Source organism: Erithacus rubecula, assembly GCF_903797595.1.
Source record: "Erithacus rubecula genome assembly, chromosome: 6".
In the NCBI taxonomy this organism is placed as follows: domain Eukaryota; kingdom Metazoa; phylum Chordata; class Aves; order Passeriformes; family Muscicapidae; genus Erithacus; species Erithacus rubecula.
The window spans coordinates 23,989,352-24,001,481 of NC_136688.1; the positions used below are offsets into that span (position 1 = coordinate 23,989,352).

Sequence of the window (12,130 nt, forward strand, 5' to 3'; positions counted from 1 at the left end):
TTTCTTTGGCATCAGGATGATCTGCTCTTGAAGAAAAGTAAACTTTATTAACATACTCAAAAGATATCACATTACTACATACAGAAAAGGTCCACTTCCTCACACAATCTGAGCTCCTTGCCTCTCACTCCTGTCCTATAAAGCAGGAGAAGGGACTTTAACAAGTTTTGTATTTTGCACAGCTTGGAAGGTCCAAGAGAGACCATCCTTCAGCATGGACACAGCCTAAAAACCATGGGAACAGAAATAAAGTACACATGAAGACTATCTTGAATCAAGTCCAGCTGCAACACCAAATTTTGAAGCATTGCTGTACTTCCCTCTACCTTGTCAACAGGATACTTATTATGTGATTGTCTTAAACTACATCAGGCTTCAGTTTTCTCAGCAATGATCAGCATCAGTAATGGATCCTGCCAGGATCACTCCTACAGCAGAACTCCCCTGTTGTTACCACTTACTTCCCTTTGTTTGTTTCTTCCCTTCCCGAAGCAGGCAGACCATTTTGATACAGACTAGCATTAACCTGTTTTCTTTTGACTGCTCTGCCTTCTCAGCAAGGTGCTAACCAGCATCACAGAGCCCAGCGCTCAGCATCAAAACCAATACCACCAGAAACACACAAACTCACATGTATTTCCCAAGATATAACAATAATTAGGGGAGAAATAGACACTGTGACTTTTGGAAGTCTTTCACAAGTTTTAGTTTTGATGTCTTCCCTGCAAAGAGGAAAAACTTAAACTTGTTTTAAAGTCACACCAAACTACTCACATAGGCCCATAAATGGGATTCAGATCCAACTCACACTACAGACACTTCTTCCTACCCTTCATTTCTCCTTCCCTCACACTTTTAAAGGGGTGAAAATACTGCACATTTCAATGCACTTCACTTGTTAAATGAAAAGGTAATTATCCCCACCCTCAGTTTAAGAATCTAAATCATGCATCTGCAAGGATCTTACCTAGAAGAAATTTGAAGCAACTCCTACAGCAAAAGGTGGTACACATGGAAAGAAATGTGCACTGAAAGAAGTTACCCACTCAGAGAAAAAAAAAAAAAAAAGTGACTCCTTTTATACTGAAAAGCTCTACACAGTGGTTATACCTGAAAAATGATTGGTTAAAAACAAACAAACTACTTTTCCCCTCACAAACACACACATTTCCCTTGTGGTCAGAACATGATTCCATTCACATCTTGTTGTATTTTGAATGAGCTCATCTTAAATAGCCATGAGTTTTCTCCACTCTAATGGGGCAAAAAAAGGAATTCAGCAGAAGTAATGGGCTTAGCAAGAACAAGCAGCTGTTTATTCTGCATGCAATAAAACAGAAAATGAAGAAAGTACTTTTGCTTTTGACCTCAAGCTGGATGTGCTGTTCAGACAGCACTCTGAGGTTTTTGTTCCACAGTGCACGTCAACAAATCATCCAAAGCCATAGTGCTTTGCAATAACGTTCTCAATACATACTTTTCATTATCCTACACTATTGGAACTAACAAACACTCAGAGAGAAAGTAAAAAAAACCTTTTTAATAAACACTTTTTACTATCAGGCCATGTACAAATGCCTAACAAAATATAACACTGCATAGAAGGAGATGCTCTTTTTACATATCTTTATTGCCTGTATGCAGAGGCTGCCCCTTTTCTTTCATCCACCAGCTGTGCAGATATTTATGGTTAAGAGCCCCTGGTGCCCAGAGATACTTGTTAACCTCAGTGGCTGCCACACACGCACTGCCCAGAACCCAACACCTGCACAAGCTGAGAACTTATAACACTTCTAACACACACTTTCTTGACTCAGAGGCTTGGAGGAAGACCAAGCCAAATTTCTCCATTGAAACTGACAGAATTTCTGTACAGTTTCTGCCTCACAGAGCTTACAACCTAGCTAATACATCTGTTTTACTGCTGGACAAATTCAGAAGTCAAATGCCTGGTGTGCCTCAAGTTTCAGATTGATCAATGAGAGAAAAGCCCTTCAAAAGTCATGCACCTAAAAATTAAAGATATAAGACAAGATAAGGTGAAGAAAAAGCAATACGACAGCATTGCTGACTCCTAACCAGCACAACTAAAGACACAACCTCGCATTTGAGTGTTGTATATTACTACTTCTGTGGTGCAGGCAGCCTCAGCACTCGGACCAAGAGCCGGCTCAGGTTATAGACATTCTGTATCCTAACAGTTTTCCACACGCGCCACGGAGTGAGCCGGCAATCTCTGCCAGGCTGAGGGCCGGGCCTGGCAGAGCAGCAGCACAGGGAGCGCCGGAGCAGCCCGGCCGCGCAGCAAGGCACATCCCCGCGGCTGCCGGGAGCCACACCGCGCTCCAGACGCTGAGGAGAGGGAAGGTGGCCAGGATGGGGGAAATGCCCGGGGAAGGAGGAGACACCAGCCTAGAAGGGCAGCGGGTGCAGGCAGCCTCCTCCGGCTCCCACGCTACTCCCCTCCCGCCTCAGCGCCGCAGGAAACGATCCGGATTTTAACGGAGAGAAAAGGGGGGATTCTTCTCGGGAGACGGACCCAAGAAACGACAGCACATCCCCCGCCAAGTTGGAAGCTTCTGGAAGTTGTGTACTTCGTTACACGGCCGCCACCACCTCCCGCTCCCGGTTAACGCCGGGCCCGGCCCCCGCCCCTCGGCCCCCCACAGCCGCTGGGAGCCCCGGGGACAGCCCAGCATCACCTTCATGCCGCGTCTCCCGGAGCACCGCCCGGCGGGGATGCACGGAGGGCGGGCGGCCGGCGGATGCGTGCCCGTCTCCCCCGGCGCTGGGGCTCGGGCTCCTCCTGCCCGATGTAAACACACACCGGCGGGCGGGGGGAGGCTGGGCCGGGGGCAGCGCCATGGCAACCCGGCCGGAAGAGGAAGCGCGGGGGTCAGGGGCGCCATGTTGGCGGGGGGCTCGGGCCGGCGGTGCTGCTGCGGGGGGCTCGGGGCCGCTCCTCCCGGCGGGGCCAGGGCTCCGCGCAGCCTTCACCGAGACACCCGCCCGCCAGAACCGCTGCCTGGCGTGGCAGGACAGCGTACCGGCCTCTTCCAGAGTCCGCTGTCAACTGCTGGGGATGCAGCGAAGGAGATGAGTTGACTCAGCCTTAAGGCAAACATGGAAGCAGTGGCCAAGATGAGGAGACAGTTCTGCGAGCTCTGCTCTCGCTGCAGCCTTGCCGGCATTCATGGAATCAAATAGAATCAATTAGGCAGGAAAAGATCTATGAGATCATTGAGTCTAATGTAAACGCCCCCACGTCAGCTAGACCATGGCACTAAACTCCACATCCAGTCTTAAAACTACTCCAAGGATGGTGACTCCATCACCTCCCTGGTCAATCCATTGCAGTGGCTAACCACCCTAACTGTGAATAAATTCCTGCTCATGTCCGACCTAAACCTCCCCTGGTGCAGCTGGAGACTGTCCTCCCATCTAGTCACTTCTGAGAGAAGGGAAAAGTGTAAAGTTTTCTTTCTCGTGTATAGCTCTAAAATGATCACTGAGCACAACCACACATATGGGTACAAGCATGTTCTGCTGGTTTGGTGCAATGAGGGAAGTCAGACAAAGCAAAATGAAGAGTGGTTTGAAGTAATGATTCCTGAAATAGGGAGAGAAAACGACATGAACTGAATGATGTGATGAAGAGTTGATTTTTCTCCGATTTGATATGATTCTACATGTGATGCTGAGTTAATATGTAGAGAACATAACTAACTCAACAGGTGGTTGAATCCAAAAGAGGAAAGTCTGCTTTTGTTCCTTTTTTTATCTTCTTTACTAAGAAATGTTGCAATGTCTTTTATAAAAAGTGCCCTAGGCAACCATATGTCTTTTAAGGCATTCGGAATATAGTGGACCCTTTTTAGTCAGAAACTATAGAAGGAACAATTACATTGCTTAAAGTCTGGGAATACCTTCTCTCCGTGCACAGTTAATTTTTTGTTTGTCTCCCATATTGTCATTTCTAAATGCAGAACCTCCTTGGAATAGTACCATAACACTGGTTTCCATTTTTCAGTTAAAAGGAAACTCTTGAAAGACACTAAAGTAATTCCCTCACCTCACATGGGCTGACAACTAAAAGGATTAATTTCCTTTGCTTTTCACAACACATCCATGTCTTACATAATTATCTGCATCACTTCTTAGAGGAAGTATTCTACAGCCCTTTCATGGCACAGACTCTCATAGCAGAATTTGTAATTTCTTATGCACATATAAAGATACTTAAAGCCTGTGAATGTTCTCAGAAGAGCAGTAGTGGAAGGCAGTGAATTCAGCAAAGGTTTCACATACCACACTAATTTCTACAGATCTGCACATATATGTGTTTGCATAAAGAAGTACACCTATAACCCTCTATTTTAGATATATAAAACTAACTGTAATAATCTAATCAAAATAAAAGTCCTTTCTTAAAAAATATATAACAAATAATCTTGTCAGTAGTGTTAGAATAATATTAAATGTTTAATTGTGTCATGCAAATCCATATTTTGGTGGGTAGAAAGAAGATCATATAAAGTTGGTGTTGAGTTTAACATGTAAATTATAGCCTGATTAACAATAAAATAGTATTTCTTTAAGTATAAAGGGCTAAAGAGAAAAATATCTTTTCCCTCATCCAGGTTAAATTACTCACTCTAGTGAAGTTCAAAATGCAGCTTTCAATTTGTTTACTTTGTGCTAAGCCTAGAAAGTACTTTATTCCTGAAACTATTTCAGCAGCACCAAAATTATTACTTAGTTTCATCCAAAAGTATTTAGTCCATCTAATGCACTCCATTTCTACTCTGGTGAGATTCACCTCAAATGTGTGTCTCTTCTGAAGCAAAACGGCCAATGTATGTGCTTCCATAGACTCCACTGTTAGTAAATCAGAAGTGATGTCTTTTCATGGAAAAATTCCCTCCCAACCTTCAAAAAGTATAGACCAGCTGGAGAGATTTGCCTACCTAGAATTTTCAGTGAAGACTGGGATCTCAAACATCTTAATTAAAGCACTAATCATTTATAATTTTCTTCAAGGTATTGCAGGCAATGAAAAAAATGTTTTCACCTTCAGATTTGGTCACAGTACATTCCCAAACTACTTATTAGGAAAAAAAAAAAAAAAGACAGTTTTATAAAGATTACTATGAGAAGATACTCATTTTAGTCTAGCTTTAAAACAAAATAAAGGTAGACAGATTGTTCATGTAGTATATGGTTGACTTTGAATCACTGAGAAAAAATAAACTAACAAGATATGAAATCACTTCATACCAAATAAACTGTGAAAGCATCTATATTTATAGGTTTTCAAAATTAATATTCAAATGAGATTCATTGCAAAATCCAGCCTAAAAAGTTACTGAAAGCTGCATTTCATCAAAAGCCATGTGTTTGGCAATAAAAACAGGTTTTGATAATTCAGTGAGGGGAAAAAACCTGAAATAAGCAAGTTTGAACTTTGGGCTTCATTTAAACAAAGCTGTTGTATTTCATATGCCTTTAGTTGTAGACCATGAAGTCAATTTAATTTTTATGTAGGCTTCAAAATCTTGCAATAGAAAACTGTTTCTGCCAAAATGCCAGGATACATAACTAGATTCACATATGGGCTTCCCAGATTTCAGGAATTTTCGGATTCATTTTTACTTTAAACTCGTGCCAAAGACTTGGAACTGTACAGACAGCAAAAGCCCTGCTAGTAGATTCTGCTGACATTTGGAATCACCAGTGATTTTTTTCTCAGGATGTCAGAACAAGGCTCTTGATAATAATTCACCCCTATCATGAACAATAAAATTCATATGGTGATTTCTCTCTTTACAGGGTATTTTTGACCTGTTTAAGTATTTTTTCCACCTACACAGATAGTAAATTCTTTTACAGGAAGGAGACACTGACATGATAATTCTTGCAGAGTTATGGTGTTTCCTATAACCTGTGCTTCTGGCCAACATCCTCTAACGAATTTATCATCTATTGTGTGATCTCCCCTCTCCAGGGTAAAGTTTCTTCTCAATGTTGACAACAGGGATGAAAAATCAACTAGCTGCCTTCAAGCTTAAAATCTGTGGTCCTGAAAGAATACTTGTGGCACTGAACTGAGATACACTTTATTCCAGTATAAATTGTACCTCACACTATTAAGACACAATGAAATATTGACTTGGTTAACCTTCTGCTGAGTTTCTGTGCTCCTTTTGAGTAAGTGGAATTTTCCTTTACCCTGTTCTTTTAGAGATGGGAGATGAACACCAGTGGCTTGTTTCTCTGCTGGGCACTGTATGAACTATCCTAAGATGTACTGGTGTACTTTGGGCTGTAACTAAGATCAGATCTGTTTGTCCACTGTAGCTTTAGCCAACTGTCCCTGTCCTGCCCTCTTACTCCCTCTCCCAGCTCATCTTTCCAACCTGACTGCTGATCCTCAAAGCATCCACTCACTGCCTTGCATTAGATCCATATTAATGTTCCAAGACAGCCTCTGGAATAGAGACACTGTTGTTGAACTGCAACAGTAGGAAACAGGCAGAGACCATCTACCTGGGTATCTCTAGCAGAACTAGAAATGACAGTTGGTGTTACCACATTGACGCAGTACCTGCCAGAGATGCTTCACTTCTCACACAGGCACACTTTGTGTGGCTTTTGAAAATACCCACATTCAACAGCTTCTGCTCAAAACAAGTTTCCATCAAAAGCAGCTAACAACACACATTAATAATGACAGGAAAGTCCAACCACTAGGCAAAAAAAAAATTCTAAAAAATCCCACAGACAGCATCCACAGAGGTAGGTCCATGTTCAGGCTAGGGCAGATGGCAGTACCTGGAATGGTGTCTAGGGTGTTAACACTTCAACTATATGTAATCCCAGAATGACTAGTAATAAACAAAGAATAGGGATACATGTTCCCTTATTTGGTGTAATATGCAATCCATGTGTAGTTTTTGCCATTTACAGTCAATACAGATATTGCAAGCTGCCACAGTTAACTAACTCTCTTCTTACAGAGTAAGGTTAGAGCAAGTCCCAGTCTTCAGATGATTAATGAACTCCAGAGGACTGTCTTTAATTCTGTAGGTGCTGGTCTCACTTTAGCAAGAACAGAGGCTCCAAGATAATTACTTGAAACAAAAGCTGCATGAAAGAGGGAGTAATTTGCCATGAATTAAACCATGCACTGGGGATGCTGTATGAACAGGAATGATGGGGGCACACATATTTAAAAAATTCCTGGCAGTACATTAGTCAGAGGATGCACTCCCGTGTATTTCTGATATTTAATTGGAGTTGCATGCAAAGTGGGTGACAGCAATGCTCCAGAGCTGATGATATAATACATAACCATGACTTTGACAGGAATCCAGTTCCATCTCAAACCCAATACACATCAGTGGATTAGCAGAGGTGGGGGAGAGAGATCACCACAAAACCACACAAGAAGTATTTTGCACAGATTGTTTAAATGCCTGTTACAGATTTCATACACACTTTAAAAACTCTTTGCAGAGCAAGTATTTGTTATGATTGTTTGCTTAGGTGCTTGCAAGAGACACTGCCCCTATGCAAAACTGTTCTTCTGCCTTGATGCATTTGTGCTTTTATGCCTGCATAAAAAGGGGGGATTAGCACGTACAGTTAATCCTTTTTCTGAGCCTAGTGAAATGTGGTGGGACCATTACTGCCATGAAAGGGAACTTTCATCTCCTTCATACTGTTCTCCACTAATGGGCTGTTCCTTGATAATTATAACTCTAAAAGGAAAAAAATTGACCTCAGTTTGCTTATTGTAGAGCTACTGTGGAGATAGGATATCAGCATTGCCCTGTAGATAAAAGCACAAGTCATATGGATTCTAGTAACTTGTTGAAAAATACATGAACTATTTCAAAAGCAAAATGCTAAAGGTCTCAGCTCTCCTCTGCAGCAGGGAAAGTGCTACATTTGCATAGCAGAAATGCATAAAATGCTGTGGCAATCCCACAGCTGTCAGAAAGCACAGGTTCAGATACAACGGACTCAGATTCTGTCACCTTAATTTTTCTCTTCCTTCTTTCCTTGTTTTCATTTTACTGTTCATGAGGTACCCAGTTCTTCAGCTGACAGAGACAGCAATGTACCCTTACATAGTAGTTTCAGTTCCTTTTAAGTCTCCAGGAGAAAGACATTGACCAACAGAATTTTTTTTTTTTTTTAGAACATTGACATCTAAAATACCTGACTTAAATATCAACCAGCACTGAGATACGACAGCAGGTTCTCAGATTTCCCTGCTTCAGGTTTGACCTTAATTTCTGTGTAGAAATGAGGTAATAGCACTCAGATGATCTGTAAGTGCTTACAAGAGAATGCTTGAAAACTGGAGGCTTGTCAGGAATGTGTAGCAATCTGCAGAGAGTGAGGACAAGGGGCTCATTTCTCATTCTGCTGCTGAGAGATCCTGGATATGCTTTTCCAGGAGTCAGCATCTGAATTTCTTTACTGATGAAATGCAGCTACTCACTCCATTTTTCAGTGTAATGTTTTCATATAGTTTCATAATAATTTGAATGAGACATGCTAAGAAAGTTCTGAACATTATTATCTGCTTGTACTTTTTTTTTACTTTTTTAGCCTAGCAGTGTAGTTGCAAAATACATGCTGTCCCTACAAACACACAGAGAAACTGAACATAATGGATTTTTGAAGTAGCAACCTGGCAGATCTATGAAATAAATGTTTGCTTTCTCCCAGGTGCTCAGTGCTAACCTAGTAAGAAATTTCATTTGAAATTAATCTCTTGTGTATAAAATAATTTTTATTTCTTGCCCTGAAAACTTCTGTGGAAATGCATGTACATGTATATATGTTTCTGTGTTTATTTATAAAGTCCAAATTCTGGTTGGAGAGAAAGACCTGAAAAATGCACACTTGTTATACGAACCTTTAAAAAGATTCCCAAAAAGCAAAAAAGTTAGACAAAAGGAGCAACTAAAAGAATAAAAACTTTAAAATGGCTGCTTAAATCACCACAGTGCCAGAGCTACAGGACAGTGCAATTAAACTTTAAAAAGGATCCAGGATGAATGATTGCATTTCCTCTACATCATATCTTTGGCCTAGTCTTGGTCTCCTTCCTGGACCTTAGGGCTATGTTGTGTCCTTGTCTTTAGTCTTGTCTCTGCCTTCAGCTTCTGGATGCAATTCACATCAAACAGGCTGTGCTGAGATACTGAGAGTCTCCTGCAGCCACAGCTCCTAGGGAGTCCACCTTATAGAATAGCCCTTTTCTGGCTGTTCCCTTCTGGCTCATTTGTCTTGGTTCTCTTTCAAGGCAAATCAGGAAAGGGATAATGATCTGTGCTATGTAGTTGAAGTGGAGCTAGAATAGATTAGGATTATGTGGGTTCTGCAGTAAAAGCTTCTAGGAGGACTCATCAATAAAACAAATCTTGAGATTTAATTTCTCTCTTTTAGAGAAAATCATGCAGTTAAACGGCTCATTTTCCTAATGATCCATCAAAGCACCTCAGAAACACATTGTGGCATTTGTATGTATAATCTGTAAGTATCTAAAGGAGGTATGTACTGTAGTCACAAACTGCAAAAACTAAACCAAGGTTTTGAGATGGTTCAGGCTAAAACTGATGCATCACTTCTCAGCACAGCTTACAGGACAGATTCTTCATGCCTGTAAGCATTTTCTGCAGGAAGCAGTTAGTGGTCCCTACTGAGACAGGGATCAAAGGAGCAAACAGACTATGAGTGGTGATGGGGCATTCCTGACTGTTTCTAGAAATGTGTCCCACTTGCACAAACGGCAAACCACTAGAGAGCAGCATTAAATCAGGACTTCTGTTATGTGTCTGAACATAAGACAGTGCTTTAAGCGTGATGTTTGCAGCTGGAGACTGGTTTCAGACCAGGTTTTACAGAACTAGGGAAGCTGTAGACCAGCCAGTCCCATCTGACTCAGTCCTTGGGTATGTAGATACTCAAATACTGAAAACAACCTTTGTAGCTTGTCTCCAGGACCCCAGCTTTCCCCATGCATCAAGTTCAAAAGCTATAGTAAAGTTCTCTTCAGCCTACAGCTACTGCAAATCAGAGAAAACCGACTGTGCTGTAAATGCTTCAGCTGGTTCTTGTCACTGGGCATCATCTGGGGTTAAGGCTCACTGGCTCCTGGACTTATCTCCAGTGCAAATTCTTTCAACTTGCACCTTTCCTTTCTAACATTATGGTATGACTCTGACACTGGAAAGGTAAAAGGTAAGTGGTGGTAAAATAGCAGAGATCACACTGCTCTGGGAGGTCTGGGAGGAACAGTCTACACACTTATTAAAGTATTGACACTAGTGGCTTTTTTCTTTTAAAGAATAAATCTTTCATTTAATTAAAAACATACCTAAGATGTGGAAATATGTCAATATATGCATTGGAATAGAATGCTGCAACGTACACCTCAATTGACTAATTATATTAAAACTAGCATTCAAAGATTTTTGTTTATTAGTGTATGCTTTGCTCAAAATATTTTCTATGAATGGTTGCTTTTGCTGCCTGGTAACTGGGACAAAGTAAGGACCAGAGGCCAGATTTAAATCTTATTTTTGTGATTTTGACCTTTTTCTGTAAAAGCCAAAATACTTTTGCATTTGATCAAGGTCAATGATTTAATTATTCTAAACTGATTAACCGACTGACAACTCAAAAGCAGGAAAGTTCATTTTCTTCTCTCAATCAGTTAATGAGGCATGAATTGCATGCTTTCACTAATCCTAGCATCCTGAAAGACACAATATCTGTAAACAGTTAACTCTTAAATATCATTATTTTGAACACAAATAAGTTTTCTGTATATTTTTATTGCTTAACTCTTTTCAGCCTGTTACAGTGTAGTATAATAGCTTCATTTAATGGCTACAGTTATTTTAAAATGCTCTTCTGGCAGAATCTGACTTCTCCCTAATTGCAGAGTTGCTCAAAGCAGCCTTAAAAAGAATTGTCATGTAGTAAGTGCAATGCTTTCTGTAACTGTTACTTTAAAAATTAGGATTTTTAATGAAGTAAGAACAGCTGGCCTCTTTAAACATGTAGAAATATCTGTGATTCCTCCTCAAAAGTAATAAGCTTCTGAAGGTGAACACACAGTTGAGTTATGCCAACTGTTTGTCCACTAGAAATTGCCTGCTTAACCTTTGAGTTAATAGCTGAGGAACTGAGCTTTAATGTGATATTCCACTGGATGTTTAGACAATCACATGGCCATTCACCCTCCTGAATTTTGTTTCCCTTCACGAAAAGGGAACCCTTCATAGGTTCATTCACTCAAAGGATTTAGCCAGGGAAAATGCCTCTGTACTTTCTCATTATGGAAAAAACACAGGACATACTATCCTTAATGCTTGTGGTGATACCTGTTACTGATACAGAACTACATAAAAACCCTCTACTTAAACACCTATAGGTCTTTGTTTTTTCTAACTTTGTCGTTTAACATTTTGCCAGGATTGATTTGGATTGCATGGTGAAAAAAGTGCTCATTCTCTGTCATGGAATAAAAGTGAAAACTAAGTAAGCATCCCCAAAAATTTGATAAATATAGTATTAAAATTTCTAACAAATAGCAGTGATAAAATGTGGCAGATCAAGGACAGTGTAGCTAAGAATGAGAACTGTCAAATGCAGTGTAAGAAAACACATGGGAAAAGTAAAGTAAATTACAGTTGTGCAGTCAAATTATTTGGGTAGATAATGAAACCAAGAGCTGAACATTATTCTGGTAGAATATCAAAACACATAATGTAGACAAGAAGCATCAAAAAGGAAATTTGCATCTATGAGACAACTCCTGATAATGTGTTATCAGTGATACAAGACTTTGGTCTATAAATTAGCCTTGAAAAATACCCAGTTGTTTCTGGCAGTCAGGAAAACTAATTAAACCATGGGATTAATCTCTTGATTTGAGGGGGTTTTTTTTCCCATGGAATGAATATGTAAAACCATATGGCAGAACTTCAAAGGGCCCTCCCATCTCTGCTTGCTGCACACCTGGAGTGACCCAGCTGCAGGCTCTCCACAGTGATCTGGTCTTGTTCTCTTGCTTCTATCGCCTAACAACTTCTGTTCTCTCCTCTGT

At 40.7% G+C, this 12,130-nt stretch overlaps 1 protein-coding gene across 1 annotated transcript in view; it reads right to left on the reverse strand.

Moving 5' to 3' along the window:
* Nucleotides 1-2,914, reverse strand: part of LOC306803287 (transmembrane protein 263-like) — a 196,671-nt gene extending 193,757 nt beyond the window's left edge. Inside the window, exon 1 of the mRNA XM_079308541.1 lies at nucleotides 2,703-2,914. Coding sequence (XP_079164667.1) covers nucleotides 2,703-2,909 — 207 coding nt within the window. The 5' untranslated portion in view covers nucleotides 2,910-2,914. The remainder of the gene's footprint in view (nucleotides 1-2,702) is intronic.
* Nucleotides 2,915-12,130: the final 9,216 nt, after the last annotated feature.